The 18,056-nt window shown below is 49.1% G+C and overlaps 5 protein-coding genes; 2 read left to right on the top strand and 3 right to left on the bottom strand.

The window, feature by feature from the left end:
- Positions 1-1,355: 1,355 nt before the first annotated feature.
- GSTUM_00010598001 (uncharacterized protein) lies at positions 1,356-1,762 on the bottom strand (the record flags this gene model as incomplete). XM_002841397.2 has 1 exon in its annotated part: positions 1,356-1,762. The coding sequence occupies one exon, from the start codon at positions 1,760-1,762 to the stop codon at positions 1,610-1,612; it is 153 nt and encodes a 50-aa protein (XP_002841443.1). The 3' UTR covers positions 1,356-1,609.
- Positions 1,763-8,562: 6,800 nt separating this feature from the next.
- GSTUM_00010596001 (uncharacterized protein) lies at positions 8,563-11,008 on the bottom strand (the record flags this gene model as incomplete). XM_002841396.2 has 3 exons in its annotated part: positions 8,563-10,606; positions 10,660-10,694; positions 10,757-11,008. 3 exons carry the CDS (start codon positions 11,006-11,008, stop codon positions 8,896-8,898), a joined length of 1,998 nt encoding a protein of 665 aa, XP_002841442.1. The 3' UTR covers positions 8,563-8,895.
- Positions 11,009-12,789: 1,781 nt separating this feature from the next.
- On the top strand, positions 12,790-15,522 carry GSTUM_00010595001 (uncharacterized protein). XM_002841395.2 has 5 exons: positions 12,790-12,872; positions 12,982-13,261; positions 13,340-13,881; positions 13,946-15,069; positions 15,126-15,522. The coding sequence occupies exons 1-5, from the start codon at positions 12,857-12,859 to the stop codon at positions 15,312-15,314; spliced, it is 2,151 nt and encodes a 716-aa protein (XP_002841441.1). The 5' UTR covers positions 12,790-12,856; the 3' UTR covers positions 15,315-15,522.
- Positions 15,523-15,717: 195 nt separating this feature from the next.
- On the top strand, positions 15,718-16,548 carry GSTUM_00010594001 (uncharacterized protein; the record flags this gene model as incomplete). XM_002841394.2 has 1 exon in its annotated part: positions 15,718-16,548. The coding sequence occupies one exon, from the start codon at positions 15,718-15,720 to the stop codon at positions 16,069-16,071; it is 354 nt and encodes a 117-aa protein (XP_002841440.1). The 3' UTR covers positions 16,072-16,548.
- Positions 16,549-16,553: 5 nt separating this feature from the next.
- GSTUM_00010593001 (uncharacterized protein) lies at positions 16,554-17,801 on the bottom strand. XM_002841393.2 has 2 exons: positions 17,202-17,801; positions 16,554-17,067 (listed from the first exon to the last, which is right to left on the bottom strand). Exons 1-2 carry the CDS (start codon positions 17,245-17,247, stop codon positions 16,931-16,933), a joined length of 183 nt encoding a protein of 60 aa, XP_002841439.1. The 5' UTR covers positions 17,248-17,801; the 3' UTR covers positions 16,554-16,930.
- Between the last annotated feature and the right edge of the window lie 255 nt (positions 17,802-18,056).

The raw sequence follows: 18,056 nt of genomic DNA, 5'->3' as shown, positions 1-18,056 counted from the left end.
ATACTCCGAACAGGTCGTTTCATAAAACAGACTACAGTCCGCCAAACCTCCAACCCCAGCATTCAAGGGTTCCAAAAAATGAACCATTCTACAACCCAAGAGTCTCATGCGCTCTGATGCGCCAATTCGAAAACAGGGAGTTGTTTCTGCGGATCCCATTCAAAATACTTACAAACACAAGGTTTGGGTTGTCTGTTTCTTTTTTTTTTTTTTTTGATATGGACGTACTCAAGAATAATAATTTCGTCTATGATGCCAGTGATTAAGAATCAATTCAATGATCTTTGATTTTTTCCTCCCCCAATTCCATAAGCTGACGTTACATAGCGCTCGAGCGCCAAATGGCCAGCGCAGCCAAGATCTAACCCCCGACCCCATTACAATACCCCGCCAAAAAAAAAAAAATCGAGTCCCAGGATACCGGTAGCTACTATTCTAACTCGGGTAACCTATAATAGCTATCTCAACCTTCATTAATTCTGCGCGATAGAGCATAATAGCGCAGAAGTCTCGACAAAGTCCCCGCTAACAGGGAGAAAAAAATTACATCAAACTTAGGCGCCTTTCAAGCATCCGCTTTTGATACGACGATACTGTGCTCGCGTCCTCGAGACAGGAATGGGCACCTCTTTCGGAATAGCCCCCGCCGATCCATAAAGAGTATAGAGGTGAAGCTGCTTTCTAATAAATATCACCAACCTTGATAGCAATACCTTCTGACTCTGAGGCTGAATGAATCTATCAAGCATTACACGCTGTTCTATTTCCTCACTACTACCTATAAAATTATATTGCGCCATAGTCCTTCATGTACTGTACAGTACAGTACTTGTAGTTCCAACCTTGATAATATATTTGAATGAGATATGGCTCGATTCCCTTCATACCGGGCGAATTTTGCGGCAAGAAAGGAGCGCGTCTAATTTCTCCTAAATGCCGTTGTCTCACAGGACACTGATACCTTGCGCTACTGACACAGTCTTTCAAACAGTGTAATTTTTATGGGTGAGGGGGTGCTATTCCAAAAGAGGAGCCCATTCTTGGCGTGGATTCAATAAAATTACCATACGTTTTAAAGACAGAAAACCCACCGATAGGCCTGGTCATCCCTAATAAATACATTGATATGCCCCCTATTAGGAACATTCCGAGGCTAGGTAGTTCCAGAACTAGCGAAGCTAAGTACGACAGAAACAAAGTCAAATCGTGGAATAAAACCAAAACCAACTGACCCTCAAGCGAAACTTGCGCTTGTATGTCTCTGGACACAAACTGCCAAGAGGCACGCTTAGGGAAGAGATGGACTCAGTTTCCGATTTCGTGGGCGAAGGAGCACTACCAGTAGTCTACGATACTATCGTACCAATTCTGCTGTTAGGAGGGGGTGCCGGTATCATAATTACATGTAAAAACAGAAACAATTGAGAACGATGCCAGTATGTCCAGAATTTACCCTCTCGAAAAGATTATCTTCACAAGGCACTTTTCTTGTTTGCCCCGCGGGGCACAATACCGCGCAATCATAATGTAAGGACTGAAAGACTAATGATAAATCATACGGCAATTTTGCTAGGATTAGCGGCAAACTTGCAAGAAATGAGTTCTCCAATTACTCTACTGGTAGTTTTGATATGTTGAGGGGGGGTTTAATACAAGTCCCCGCTCCATGCTGGCACGCGCGCAGCTGGATACCGGCGGCTCCCGGAGGGGGGTGGAATTGTTTGATGACTTCCCCTGTAGAGGCGGTGTTTTGAATGGACATTCAGAACTGAGATGGGGATGGGCTAAGCTTTGTCACAGGTATGAGCAACTAGTGCAACATTCAAGACGCTGGTTTTTTGCGGTATGAGTCCTCCGTGTGATGTTTTGGGCAGTGGCTTTGTGGGGTGTGTTAATATTCTGACGGGGATGAGGTTAGTCAGTCGAGATACGGCGTGGATACTGCTCGATTAGAGCTCGCCCTATCCACCTTAAATTTAAATTTATCTGGAGGAGGAGGAGGCGGATCTAGTTGCGGTAGGAGAGGAGGAGCTCGCGGACCATCTCCGGCTCGCTACAGGACTCTTTCCTCCTCCACAGCCTCCGAACAAAGAACGAGGGAAAGAACATTCTATGCGATTCTTCAGAACAAAAGAAAACGTATGATTACTAAGGCTCTCACTCCCCAAAGCTTTCCACCAATAACACTATCACCCGTACCTTATAGAATCAACTCCATCGCACCCGCCCACAAGTCATGTTTCGAATATCATCCAGCATCAACAGGAACGGACTCTTTGGAAAGAGATCGGAACATGTGGATGCGATCATTGGCTATAGCCCTCAGGACAGGACACGCACAAACATTCAAGCAAGTGGTTAGCCGTTGTTCGTTCATGGGTTGGAATACGGATCCTCGCGATCTGGACGAGGTTTTACCACCCGGCACATCCAAAGTGCATTCTAAAGTCGAGAAGGTGAATATCCATGGCCGAGACTGCCATCCATATTGCAGACTCTTGAGGAGATATTAGCTTCATACTCTCCTGCTGCTCTTCGCCAACTGCACTCCCAATAATAGTACTCAAACCTGATTATAGCGAGTTGCGATCAGCACCGCCTCCTCAAGCGGGACCCGCACTCGGGAGGCCGAAAATGGCACTCCAAACGGATTTTGTTTTGCCACTGTTTCCAGCAATCCGCCATTCAAATTCCCTTTTTTTCGCTCTGGAGCCCTGTTATCTCTGTACCCTCCTGACCCAGGATAAAGCCCGGAACCATCTTCCTTTAGACTGCAAAAATTCAGCTAATACAGTACCGGTACAAGCAGGAAAACTAGAGGGGTGCGGAACACCAAGGATTAGAAGGAACAGAATCGCGGAAGCAAGAAAGGTGAGCTCACAGAAGACATATTAATGGAGAGTGGAGAAGAGCTACGGCATTAATTGTTCAAAACAGTGCAACCCCACACCATCTAGTCTCTGGTTCACCACAAAGTCTCAATATTTAACCCGTTCCATGTTAGAATGACATGCAGAAACTAAAGAGATGCGCATTTGGCAGCTTACGAGAAGTCACTCAAGCGAAGCGCCACATGTCTCATATTAGTCACGTACGATGTCCTGCACGGGTACCCTCTCCAATTCACACCCGGATACTAATTGTCGCACAACCTAGACCACCCTTCTTTCTTCAGCCTTCCTCACGGAAAGTTTGTGAACTCCCGCGATACTCCAACAAATTGCTGCACCATTCCTAGATTCAGCCAACACCACAGACGGTATATCATGACCCATACTGCAAATACGCCATCATTCAAGATCGGCGACGGCAATGCGAACTGCGGCAACATAATAGGATGCTTCAATAACGCGAATGTCTATAAGTCCGATGAGGATGCACAGATCATGCGCTGGCTCTCTCCACTAGAGCCAAATAACAGGCATCAAGCTGTGCGCACCGACCGATTCAACGGCGTGGGGGATTGGCTATTGGAGACAAGCGAGTTTCGGGAGTGGAGGGATAGCGGCGGTGGAGTTGGTAAGCCTGTCCTGTTTTGCAGCGGGAACCCGGGAGTGGGTAAGACATATGTAATGTAAATTTCCTGATCCTTTGAGCGAAGCAAGGATCGCTGACGGCGAGAAAAATCAGCTCCCTAGTGATCGACAACTTGTGTGACCAGGCAAGGGGGGAGGATATCGCCGTTGCATGCTTGTACTGCGACTTCCTTTCCCAGCAAGAGCAGACAATCACCAACCTAATGGGAGCTATCCTAAAGCAACTAGTAGGAAGAGGGGAGATCCCGGGATATCTACGCGAGGCGTTTGAAGAAGGGAAGAAAGAGATTGGTGGTAGAGGGTTGACACTTCCAGATCTTATGAGAATGTTAAGGATCGCGGTTTCTTCGCTACCCCAAGTTTTCATCTGTATCGATGCTCTGGATGAATGCCTACCGAAGCATCTGCCGGACTTCCTCGGGTCACTGAGAGATATTGTTCGGGAGTGCCCTAGAACCCGAATACTCCTCACTGGGAGGCCCCATGTCAAAGAAGATATTCAAAGATATCTCGGCGAGGCGGTAGTGATATCCATCAGTCCTAACACTGATGATATTAGGAATTATCTAGAGATGAGGTTAGACCGGGACACTGAGCCAGAGGCTATGAACAATGATTTACGAGCGGATATTGTGAGAACTATCTTGGAGAAGATATCTGATATGTGTGTAGGAGGATTTAGCATTTCCCCTCTATCAATGATGTATACTTACAAAGATTGTTTACAGATTCCTCCTTGTTTCGCTGAACATGGACTCCATCCTAGGGGAGGTGACAGTTCGTCAGAGAAGAAAGAAGCTCGAAGAGATGACACGGGGCAATGGACTGAGTGATGCATACACGGCCACTCTAACGCGGCTGAAGGCGCAGAAGGGAAGCAAATCAATACTTGGGCTGAGAGTCCTGATGTGGGTAGCGTATTCGGAACGGCCATTACGGGCCCAGGAGCTCTGCCACGCTTTGGGAGTGGAGGTGGGATCTACAGACCTGGATATTGAAAATGTTCCTGCCTTACGGACACTCCTGTCATCTTCTCTAGGACTTGTTACAGTCGAGGCATCTTCATCAACACTTCGACTGGTGCACTTTACTCTGCAGGAGCATCTCTCAAGCGATCCGACCCTATTCGATAGTCCCCACTCAACAATGGCGCAAGTTTGCTTGACATACCTCAATTTTGGAAGTGTCCGGGATCTACCGCCAACTCTTCTCTCGGCCCCCTCAACAACCCCCTTTCTGAAATATGCTTCTTGCTACTGGGGGGATCATGCAAGAAAGGGGATGACGGAAAATGTGAAAACACTTGCGCTGAGGCTTCTTGATAGATTTGATGAGCATATCTCTGCTCAACTAATGCTATTGCGCTATGAGAAAAATACATACTCGCCACCTTATTATTGCGGCGTTAGAGGCCCTAAGGGATTTACAGGATTGCATGCAGTAGCGTTTCTTCCGATCGTAGCACTAGTTAGTTCCGTGTTGAAGATGAAGGAATGGGATATTAATGCGATTGATTGTATGGGGAGTTCGGCTCTCAAATGGGCAGCTATCAGAGGGCAAGAAGAGGTGGTAAAGATGCTTTTGGAACGAGGCGATGTCAATCCCGATATGGCAGATACCGAATATGACCGCACGCCGCTCTCGTGGGCTGCTGGGAAAGGGCATGAGCAAGTGGTGAAGGTTCTCTTGGGGCGAGGGGATGTCAACCCCAATTTGGCAGACACCGTTCATGGGCGGACACCACTCTCGTGGGCCGCCTGGAGCGGGCAAGAGGGAGTAGTGAAGATGCTTTTAGCGCGAGAGGATATCAATCCCAATACGGTAGACACCGGATATGGCCAGACACCACTCTCGTGGGCCTCTGAGAATGGGCACGAAAGAATTGTAAGGATGCTCTTGGAACGAGATGATGTCAATCCCAATGCGGCAAACACCGAATATGGCCAGACGCCACTCTTGTCGGCGGCTGAGAACGGGCACGAGGGAATAGTAAAGATACTTTTGGAACGAGAGGACGTCAATCCCAATGCCGAATATGGCCGGACGCCGCTCTCGCGGGCCGCTGAGAACGGGCATGAGGGGGTAGTAAAGATGCTTTTGGAACGACGAGATGCCAATCCCAACACGGCAGACACAGAATATGGCCAGACACCGCTCTCGTGGGCCTCTGAGAACGGGCACAAGGGGATAGTAAAGATACTTTTGAGACGAGAGGATGTCAATCCTAATACGGCAGATGCCGAATATGGCCGGACACCACTCTCGTGGGCTGCCGGGAATGGGCGTAAGGTAATAGTGGGGATGCTATTGGCACGAGGAGATGTCAATCCCAATACAGCAGACACCGAATATGGCCGGACACCCCTCTGGCGGGCCGCTGAGAGCGGGCATGAGGGGATAGTAAAGATGCTTTTGAAACGACAGGATGTTGATCCCAACACGGCAGATACCGGATATGGCCAGACACCACTCTCGTTGGCTTCTGAGAACGGGCACAAAAGGATAGTAAAGATGCTTTTGAAACGACAGGATGTCAATCCCAATACGGCAGACACAGAATACGGCCGAACGCCACTCTCGCTGGCGGCCCGGCATGGCCACGAGCGGGTAGTAAAGATGCTTTTGGCACGAGTGGATGTCAATCCCAATACGGCAGACACAAGGCATGGCCGGACACCGCTCTCATTGGCCGCTGAGAGTGGGCATGAGGCGGTAGTTAAGATGCTTTTGGGACGAAGGGATGTCAACCCCAACCAAGGAGACACCAAGTATGGCCGGACACCACTCTCTTGGGCGGCTGAGAACGGGCATGAGGGAGTGGTAAAAATGCTTCGGGAACGAAAAGATATTTTCACCGCCACCCCGGACAACCAGATCCAGACACTGCCGTGGCTCGCTTCCTCTACAAGACATCTTGGCGTTTTGAGCATCCATCCGGACCGGGTAAATGTTAATTCCAACAATGCGGATCACGGTGGCTGGGCACCTCCCCCTCTCCCCTCTGGACGCGTGAGCGAGCGCTGTGTGTTAGAGATGCGATTCAAACACGGTCTTCCTGACACCAACATCGCAGACCTTAACGCACAACCTTTGCTCCCATCGGCAGACCCGGATGAGCAGAGGGGGGCACCGGACCTCCCGGGCTATGTTTCCGAGTCCGCTAATAGTAACCGCTCCTCAACCGAACCATCCTTGCTGCCCCAACCCCATCCCGCATGGTACCTAAGCTTCGGGTACCCTCCCGCGGAAACTGGCACCCATCCCAACACCCGATCAACCGTCGTCACTACCATCAACTACTATTTTATCATTGCCACTTGCGCTTGTCCTTTAGTCTTATTAATTTACGTCGTTCCTTCTTTCTTACCAGACATATTCCTGCTCCACAAATAGTTGCCGCATGCAGACTAGTGTTCTCAAGACCCATCAATTCACAGGTGGTGGTTTTCTCTTTCTTCACCTTTTTTCTCCTTGAACCTTTGGTTAGACTTACTCCTGTCGCCCTATGCCTCCCCCCTCATTTCTATCATTCGTTTATATTCGCTCTTGTTTGTTTTAGGCAGCTCTGTACAATACGATACAATCCCTTACAACCAAAGGTGTCGGGATAGACGGCAACCTTGCAGCAACCTGCCCTAATACCTTATATCTGCATTCACCTGTTTATGTACCTCTTCCTAGTATTTCTTCCCCAACCCTCTTATAGAGAATCCATAGCACAACGGTACGATACTAGTGCTGTTCTGTGTCCCAAGAGGGGGTGCTAAATCGCCGGAATAAACCCCAACCCTAACCTCCCATTTGCGCATTTTTAAAAAACATCAATACAGACGATATGTCCATTGTGGGACCAACAAGAGGGGTAGGACTGTGAAGATCAGATTCCGTATGGTATACCAATTTCCGACGAAAAGTGTCACAATCGACTATAACACGGAGTTGCAAAAACGCCTACAAAATTTATTACCACCCTCCCTACGCTTCACCTAAGTTAGCCAGAAGATGATCCGATAATTCATGATTTTCACTATCATTAAAAACGTTAATCTACTTCCGCAGCCGAAATATTTGCAAGAACAAAAAAATTTGATTATTCGCATAAAGTTCTTTAGAACAGAACAAGCTATCCAACTTACCAGGCACGCACGATATAAAGCCATAACAACTTCAAGACGGAAAACGAAAAGCTTTCACGGCACCTCCTATCATAGCGCAGTACTGATGTGCGTGTTTGTATGACGCTCTCTCTGACGTGGAGGAGCATCTTCTACGACACCTATTTTATAACTACCACAATAATATTATTATGATATTACTGCTTGGCACACCACCATATCATAAAAAAAATCCCTTTCTTCTTAATGACTTATGCCCCGTTAGGCGTGCCAATGTGAGAAAACACAGAGTACTCGAGTATACTCGGGAACAGTGTGGTGTACTTCCTAATACTCAAATGAGGTCATCAAAGCCAGCTTCAAACGGAAAACTAGACTAACGTGTAGCCCACCACAGGGCAACCCCTTACCCACCCATACTACTGGTAGAGGAGAAGAAGGCCGTAGGAGCACTGATGATCGAGAGGTAGGGAAAATAAACATGCTGCGAGATACAGTGGCTCGGGAAGTGTACTCGTACTCGAGTAGTATTTTGAAACGTGACTATTTTTCCTACTCCTTATCCACCGGTGCTCTACTAAGTTCCCCTTTAGCTGGAATGGGCAGAGGGGAGCCTTCTAGCGGAATACTGGTACTTGTACGGTATGATTTTTTATCGGCCCATGCCAAATAGGGAAACTCCCAATCCCTTTCGCCAAAGAGCGTAAAAGAATCGATACCAGGATAGCAGTCGCCTTTCCAACTACCGTTGTGGGATCAAAAGTCCGCTGGGAGACCTTTAAGTCGAGCTATAACCAGAAAACGTGCTGTGTCGGCGTATTTCATTTGCGGCGAAAATGTCATGAAAGTCGGGCATTAATATCTTCTTTTGAATTAGCCAGCTTTGGTCAAACTAGTATAGAAATATGCTGTTTTCAAAAGATATCACGGTTTATTTTTATTGGTACGTGTCCAACATGACCTAAACTTCTCATGGTGAAAAGAAAAAGGGAAAACTCATTCTAAAATTCCAGAGCTTACATGTATGCGAGATATCCGACAGCGGCTCGAACCCCGCGCTAGTAGACAATCTGGGGGGGGATAACAAAATGAGTTAAAGACCCCATACCTACATAGCCATAAAAAGCAAAAGTCCTCCAATGAACCGGCTTGATTTCAGGAAGAGAACAGAAAAGAACCAAAAAAAAAAAAAAAACTCCGTTGCTAAAAAAGCAATGATGCAACTGCCCATACTACTCATCAAATCAAAGTTCAGCATTCCGATTCAAATCCCAACACCCCCAAAACACCCCGGGACGTTGACATTCCGCGCCCTTCATATGTTGCGAGGGTGCTCCGGTTGTCGATGCAGGGGCTGATGTGGTAGAGCAGTGACCGAAAAAGAAAAACTTCCGGCATTTTTCCACTGGGGGTGATGGCGAGGGAGTGCTCGTTGGTGTAACAGGAGGGTTCGAATTCGTGTTTGGGGGAGGGTCTAGACAGCCACCGAACCAACCATAGTGCGTGCAGGTTTCGGTTGGGGTGGCGGTGGCGCTAGTCCTTGTGGCGGTTTTAGTGATAATGGTGGTTATGGTGGGAGTTGTGGTTGCGGTTTTGGTTGTAGTCACGATGGGGATTGTGGTTGTTGGGCTTGGATCGAGGCAGTTGCCGAACCACCCGTAATGAGTGCATGTCGTTGTAGGCTTTGTTTCCGTAGATGTGGAGGTCGTCGTGACTACAGTTGTTGTGGTGGTTTCGTCAAGACAGCCCCACCATCCGGGTGTTTTGCAAGTGCTGGTAGAAGTGGTCGTCGACACGCTCGTGGTGGTGGTAGTTGCCGTCTTATTCCCGTCGACGAATTTCCAAAGGAAACAGTCCTCACAGCCATCATCAAAGATGCATTGGGGGACGTCATCATACTTCTCAATGATATCTTTAATCACGGCTTGGATTTTGTGATACCCAAGGCCCATCCTCCAGCCATGGTCAGTGACGACATCGTACACACACTCGAATCCACCATGGCATCGAGTCTCCAAAGCATACCCTGCGATCGAGCATCCAGCCGTCGGCCCGTTACACGTTCCCATGTATATCGGATCCGCAGTATTCCCAAAGTGAAAAACAGCCATACCATTGGCATGCCGCGGGTTATCCTTCGGAGGCTTCGGCAACCCGATCCGTTTAGCCGGTAAGGCTTCGCCAACAGCCTCAAATGTAACCACCGGAAGCCCATATGTCTGACCGAGTAGTGAAGAAACGGATCCACCAAGTGAGTGACCGACAAGCCAGATATTAGCATCGGGGTACATAGTCGTCACATTCGTGTATAGATTCAGGGCTGCGCGATAGTAACGATTCTCGGCTAGGATGGAATCCTTGAGGCATACGGAATCGCACGTATATGCCGTTCCGGAAAAACAATCACAAACAGTCTTCCACCAGTACGAAACCCTGGCACAGCAGCACGAGAAAAAAAGGTTGTCGTTGATCTTGTCATTTGTGGTCGTTTCCGCCCCATCAAAAACAGCGGGGGATGTGCCCTTAAGCCCAATAATAACCGTGGTGTTGGCTTCGTCCGCAAATATGTGGCCACGGAGCCCGTCCCCTTCCCATCCAAAATCACTTGTCAAATTATAAGGTTGCCCGATATCTAGCCAATCCTCCGTGCCCTCGGCCTCAATATACGCATCCGCTGCAATGTGAGCAAGATTCAAGACTGTTGTTTTATCGGTTATGTTGGGCATCGGAATGATTTCGGTAGTCCAGTCATCGTCGGAGAATGTTCTGGGATTGTGAGCTCGGTGGGCGTAAAGCATATCCTCAACCGTTTCTTTAGACCGATCCACCAAACGCGTGATCGGCCGAGCACCAGAAGACAGGCGATGCCGAGGGCGGGACCGGAGTTGCGGATCATCCTCGGTGGCAACTAGAGTGTCCGGATGGATGTCTAATCGTCGAAGCTGGTAAGGGTAGCTGCAATAGATCAGTAAAACCAAACTCGCCCTTTCGAAGGGAACATTTCTCACTGATCGGCTCCGTGGTGAAGGACATGGCGTAAAGACTATGAGCATACGTTTGTGAGTCCGAGTTCCGCTATGTTTCCAGGGGGCAAGGGACACCTACAAACACAAGATCAGACCCTCCCCCCCCGGCGCCAGGCCCCTTGGCAGCTCCACTACCCCCCAATACCGGCCCAGGCCCTAACACATCGCCAGGTTGGGTAGGCGTTGCGACTGCTGCTGCCCGGGGGAGAGAATCTGGGGTAGCTACTACGGTAGATAAGGGCGAGAATGCGAGAAGGGATAACAGTAATCTTGTTGTTATACGGGCTGCATCGGAGCACAGCCCTACAGAGTTGGGGAAAGTGACCATCATGCAAAAAGCGAGGAAAGTAGTGGACCAGGTGGTAAACAGTGAGAGCTAAGGAAGGGACCTCGTCATTAACTATCCCCCAAGCCTTGGCGCATTACATAAGCTTGTTGGGATCGAAGATGATTGGACGAGAAGCGATGTACAAGTACCGGTATGATAGATGTGCTGTTCCCGAACCACACCGAAGGAAATGCTCGTAACAACTAACAACAATAATATTATTCCTGCCCCAGCCTTTCCCCTCAAAAATATGACTCTAAAAACTCAACAATTTTGATCTGCATCTAGACTCCCGCAAAATCAGTTGGCACTGGTAAGGAAGAAAAGCTCTTATCATGTCCATGGTACGGTACCTGTACAGTACTGTACCAGTATTATTGTTTGTCTACGAGTATTTTCTCACTAGTTTCATCAATAATCACTCTGTTTGGAGAACTTTGGACTTTCTGTTAGCCGAATGGTCGCTAGCGCCGAAGCTTCCCGTCGGGCGAAATACGGTACCGGTAGCCATGGGTTGCCACATAGTATGATATTTCGAGACCGATTTTACCTGGTGAGACCAATAACCCTGACACTCCCAACACATTCGTAAACCTGAGATGGCAACAAGGCAAGCGAATATATCAAAACCCGAGAGGATAGATGGGTCCGCCGTGTCCCAGTTACACAAGGGCTTGTTTCTCAAATGCCTCAGGCTTTTTGAGGGGTGAAGCCCGTTGTCAAAGTCACCTTTTTTTTGGTTGTTTCCGGCCGCATCATTGTCAGGTGCCCAGGTTCTTATTCTCACCTGCTGTATCTATTAGAGAAGTCGTACCGGTATCCCTTTCACGTCAACCCGCCAACAAACCAGTAAGAATAAGCAGGACAACGAGGCTTAAACCCGAGGAACCGAATCCCCACGGACCCCAGGCGCTCTGTTCCCACCCTATTGTCCATGAGAGAGCCAGACCTTGATACCGGTACTTGTACGTTTTGTTCTCTAGTCCCGAGGAGATTTATACGGGGGAGCCTCTAGAACATTTCTCACTATTTAACCTGAGGCGTAATAACCTTGTGGCATCGCAGCTCCTTACATAATAGTGCCAGTAACTCCGGAAGAGCTTGTTTGGCGCTTCTTGTTCGATGTGGTACTGGGTTAGTGCGATGAGATTCTAGCGCTGGAGGTTGCGGTAGCGGGAATCCAGTGTTTGCGAGGAGGTTTGCCACTAGACTAGTAGGAACAAGGTAGTGGAAATACGTACAAGTACGAGTAGTTGTTGGAATACTCGAGTAGTGAGAAGAACAGTGCGGGAAGTATCCTCAGCAGAGATGAGAACAGGAAGGAGAAGAGAGACAGTTTAAGGGTCACAGATTGGCGGAGGAGAGAAGATGATCATCTCCTTTTAGGTATTCACCGGAAGGTGTTCTATTACCACGAGAACCGGCACAGCTGAGTGACTAAGCAATAGCCCTCCTTCTACGTGCAGCCTACCGTAACTCATTCAATCCATCACAATAGTTCTCTCATATTGTTTTTTTAGCAAGCCGGCATTGGATCCATAGACTACTCGTACGTCTCGGTATTTGTCTCATTCTTTATCGAGTTGCGAACTGAAGATGCTGTTCGGTATTTCTGAGCACTAAGCTGTTGCAACCGGTCATCCGAGGGGAGCGAGCTTGGAATACCGTCCCAATTTTATAAAAGTATTCGGACAACTTGGCATTATTAGTAACTGTCTTGGCGTCAAGTGTCTGAAAACTTTATAAACGGTCAAGTGAGCGAAGGTAAAACGCTACTTGACCTACTCCCGCCGAGCCCCGCCTCCCCGCGTTCTATTTCCATGACTTCCCCACCGTGACGCCTTAACCAGCATGACTTCTGTTCGAGGTGACCATGCCCTCCATCTCCCTTCTCCTCCCAGCTATTTTCCTTTACTGCTTGATTTCGCCTATCATGCACTCTCCGGTTGCTGACAGAAGCATGGACCAAATGATAGTTCCCTCCCCATCTAGTTCTCCCTCCCCATCTCTGCGGTCTTCTTCTCCAGATAGGCCTGGGCTGAGGGGAGCTCGCTCCTTTTCTCGCTTAGAGCCATCAACCTCGAACCCCCTTTCGAAGTTACAGACGGAGCTCACAATCCCGGAGGTTCCGGATTCACCCCCCGCTGCTTCGTCCGTTTCTAGGCTCGAGGAAAGCGAGGATGACGAAGGCCCCCCGCTACCTTTGCCGGATGGGTTCGATGATCTCCCTATTGAGCTTCTCAGTTTGACAGATCGGTAGGTGTTTTCCTTCGTTTTCGCGCATGCTGTAAACAGCAGTACTGAGTATAGAGGATGGCTATTGAGAAACATTAGTTTTATAGACTCCTTAGCAATGAAAATCCACCCGACGCCCCTGGCAGTTGCACAGCTTATGGAGGTCTTCCAGCAGTTTTACCTCACGGCTTTTCAACATGTCGATACTCACGTTTCACATTCTTACCTATCTTTGGCGTCTAAGAAACCGCGGGCGTCCCCGGCAGCATCCAAGAACCCGACCCAGATGCTCTCTATCAGCGAGATTTCTCAGAAGAAAAAGGATCGGAGGCTTTTAGAAGCCAAGCGATTGGCTCTCGAAGAAGCGGTGGAGAGAAGGATTACCGAGGGCCTTTACGATCGCATCTGGAGGCATCAGAGCACGGATGATGAAGCTCGGGACGAGAGTTTGAGGAGTAAAATGGCAGCTCTGAATGTGGTTGGTGTCAAACTGGGCCATTTGGGAGTTGAGCTGGAAGGTGCGGAGGGTGATGTCGAAGATGAATTACGACCAGCGGTGGAAGCTTTGGTTGGAATGAACAACCTAAAGTTTCCCCTTGGAAAACTTTCATCTTTGAAGCAAGCTCATAAGGCGATTGTCGGTTCGATATCCTGCTTCTCTTTCCCATTGTTTGATCGAACTTTTTCTGATGTGTCTGTCTATAGATTGGCTATCCACACATAACTCCTCCTCTTCGGCAGATTTTATCTTGCCAACGCTCATTTATACCCTAATCATTTCGCCGCCAACCCAGGACTTCAATATTATATCCAACCTCTTTTTCATTCAAAGGTTTCGTGCGAAGAAGGCTATTGACGGGGAAGCTGCCTATTGTTTGACTAATCTTGAAGCCGCTATCTCCTTTCTTGAGACGGTTGACCTAGCTACCCTAAAAGTTGACGATGCAAACCCTCCAAAGCAACCGAACAGTCGTAGTCGGAGTGGAAGTCCGATGACCTCTCGCTCGCTGACACCTGATGTACCTTTCACACCGGTTGGTGATCCATTGGCTAACTTGTCCGAAAAACTTGCGATGGCTCACGTGGCCGCTGCATCAGCTGCCGCTTCGGCGCCCCAAACTGCTGCTACAAGAGCAATCGGATCTAACCTCTCTGCTTCCTCCTCAACTGCATCCTTACAACCATCAGCACCGGGAAGCGCAGCGACAAAGAGGTTGTCCTATCTTACTCCGATCGACCTTGCCACGAGTGCCGCTACAAGTGCTGTGAGCACTGCAGATCAGGGTATCAGAGGCATCGGCAATACCCTAGAAAGCAGCTATAAGTTTTTGTTTGGCAAGATGGAAAAGCGGGGAGAGGAGTTGCCGAAGACATTGGAGGACGCTAGGAGGCTTGTGGATTCGCTGGCTACAGGGGGTTTGGAGCAACAGCAAGAGAGGGCACAAGTGGTTACTACTGCCTCGGGGTTGGGTATGGACGGGGGGGCTTCTGCGGGTGGCATGAAGAGGATTGAAAGTACGACGAGTATTATGAGCAATCAAAGCGGTAAAAAGGCCGAAGAGAGGGAACATAGCACTGGTGGTCTTCGTGGCGCAGCAGCGATACCCGCAGCTGTAGCTGTGGATAAACTAGAGACTGTGATGAATTTAGGGACTTCCCTCGGGAGATTTGCCGTGAGGGGGTTTTCACGAAGCTCGACACCCACAACACCAGCTACGAACACAGATCCCGCGCCCGCCAGTATGCGAGCGCTAGGTGCTCCGAGCCAGGAGAATGCGCATAAAGGGCATAAGCGTGAAGAAAGTGCCCCGGTTGTGGATCTGTTGAGCGTATGCTAATTTCTTCCCACCCCGTACCGTGGAGCGTTTACTGACAGCTACAACAGACATTCCCAGACCTGGCGGACTCCTTAAAGTCACAACAGGCAAAAGTGGCGATAATGAGTCCGCCCCCTGTTACGAGGTTCTTGGAGGTAGACGACCCGGGTGATTTGAAAATTAGCGAGGTAGCGGAGCTATTGAAGGACTACCGGAGATTGGTGGAGGAGTTGAGGGTTAGGGGTGCCGTGGAATAGAGCTAGACTGGAGATCCAAAGGTGGGAGTTAGGGCGGAAGTTTTATTATTATTATTTGTTAGAAGGAGTTCCATGGGTTGGCTTTAGGATTCTTGTACAGAGTATTGCGGGGTGGAAGATTTTCTTTATGAGTTCCTTTTGTTTGCCTGGTGATGGGGCAATTGTTACACTGGAAAGACCTTTGATTTTATACTCGATTAAAAAAAAAGTTGAGCGTGGTGAAATACCGGCATCATAGGTCAAGTTGAAACACAAGCCCCATCAAAAGCCACGGCTGTCATCGCTATGATACATTTCCAATAATGGAAACCCACCCGCCTACACATACCTAATTCGGAACGAGAAAAACAAAACCCCGCAACCGCAACCAGGGCCAGAACCACGGCTACGGATACCGGTAGTTATGATACTAGACTACCGTACCGACTGCTGCCCCATCCCCTCAACCACCCCCTTCGACCGGTGGCAAGAACCACCCTCCGGCTCCCAACGCGACCAACAAATCCTCCTTCAACCCGTGCACCTCCTCCAGCGCTCTACCAACATCACTCCGCGCATCAATCCTACCGTTGACGAGTCCGCTCTTGACATACCATCGCCAATTCGCCGCCAAAAACCCTGCCCAAAGCCTCTTCATGCCACCACCACCCTCCCCCTCACCCCCACAACCATAAACGAGCCTGACCAAGCTCCACTTCTCGCAGCAGCTAATCCCCGCAGGACTGATAGAGTATCCGCGATCGTGCGGGATGAGTAGCGCCAGGATCGCATGCACCTTCGTCAGCACGTGAAAGGCCAATTCTGGGACCTCGTATCGTGTCGAGAGATTATAGAGGGCTATGTGGCATTCCAACTTGCTGGCGAGTGGTAGGTGTGCTGGGGGGTTGTAAGTTGAGGTTTTGAGATATGTATTTAGGAGGGCGAATGTTTCCGGGGTCGTTTGGTGTAGGTGGGTGTTTGTGGGGAGGGCGTGGAGGAGGGGTGTTGGGAGGGTGAACGGGGTGGAGCGTTCACCTATTAGGAAGGTTTTTGTGGGGGGGCTGGTGGGGGTCAGTCTTTTCTTGGGAGGGGTTAGATTGTAGAGGGGGGGCTGAGGGAATATATACCTTGAGGGGGTGGGGGTAGGGGTGGGGAAGACTTGGGGATGTGGGGTTCCTGTGGTAGGGCTTCTGGCGGCTTTGGTGTTTTCTGCTGAGTGTCGTGTGGTTGAATGGTGAAGATCTTTTTGAATGTTACCAGTAAGGCCATTTTGATCCGGTAGAGGCGCATGAAATTTTTGGACATCCTTGGGAACGCCGGTCTGGGGATGGCTTTTATTCTCATGACAGTGATGATTGGGGTTTCTTCTCGGATTGTATATAATCTGGCATACTAACTTGACCAGGAAACAGGTAGAATGGGAATAAGGTTCTGCTGGGGGCCGACGGTGAATAGAATGGTGCTTGCCATTGGGGGTATAGGGATAGCGTTTGATGGGTTTATGCGCGGTTGATCACTCGGTTGTATTGACAGTGCAGTGCGGTGCCGGCATCATAACCGAGTGTCTAATTCGCTAGGTAACTTAATCGGCACCTCGTTGCTCAAGACAATAGCCAACCTCAAGTCCCAGCGCCACTCTAGTGAACTTGTCTCTCGCTCTCGCAAGCTTTCCGACGGTCGGGGCGAACTTGGGAAATCTTTTTCGGGCGTATGATAGGGTTTCCGGGAGGAATGATCGCTCTCGCTGCGGGAGAAATCGTCCAAGCGCCAGGGACTGGAAAGTTAGAAAGAGACCCTAAGAATATATATGAAGAATGAGTCTGATCCGTCAACCAAGACCTCACAGTCAGTGCTACCGTTGCTGCTGCTTTGTAGTATGCCCCTCGCCTAGCGTGCAGTACTTACTACCCTTTCTTACAATCTTGTAGTAATTGGGGATCGACCACACCGCCATTTGCGGTGTGAGGGGGGGGGTTCGAGCATATGTAGAACTTGCGATAGGTCCGGCAGATGTTTAACTAAATTTCTCGCGGTTCGCGTCACACATACCCGCTCGCAAGTTAGTCAGTAAACCTGCTATTGGTTTAGAGTCTAGATTTAAGGAGGTTTGGGGTTTAGGAGAAAAGGATGTGTCAAGAGAAAAGTTCCAAATTTTCGTGTCCGATTCAACATCTGCGGGGAATTTCGCTCCCCCGAGGGGGACATGTCTGATATGTGGATACGCCAGGGCAGGGTGGTGGCTTGAGATTTCGCTTTTTCAAGTTCGGGGATCTTGTACCGAATTCAGAGAAAGTGCTGAATATTGGAGAATTCAGAAGGCGTAGGAGATGGGCGATAGTTTTGTCGGCGGGGTAGGGAATATGTCTATGTCGGTCGCGATCGGGGGGGGATACGGGTGCGGGGCCGTGATAGCGAGTTGTGGGCTGTATGTGATGGGGTAGAGGTAGGTTAGGATGAGAGATGCTGGGAAGCGTTATGGATTGCGGCTGAGATAGCGATTACGGTAGGTTGATACGTTACCATAGGATGATTGAAATTGAGAGTCTGTGAAGCCTGTGATACAAGTAGAGCGGTATTGGGAAGCGCTTGTGCGACCTGAATGATTGAGTTTTCTGCGGGGTCGTGGAGTTGATGGCTTTCCCCGCGCACTCACTCCTTTGATTCTCGACTCTTCTTTTTTTCCATTCATCGAGACCTAGTTGGAGAAATTATCTTTACGAATATCGAAGAACAAGATACAATCTCTTTCAATCCAGCACTTAC

The sequence above is a fragment of the Tuber melanosporum genome (assembly GCF_000151645.1).
Source record: "Tuber melanosporum whole genome shotgun sequence assembly, scaffold_71, strain Mel28".
NCBI lineage: Eukaryota > Fungi > Ascomycota > Pezizomycetes > Pezizales > Tuberaceae > Tuber > Tuber melanosporum.
This window is presented reverse-complemented; position numbering and strand designations above follow the sequence as displayed.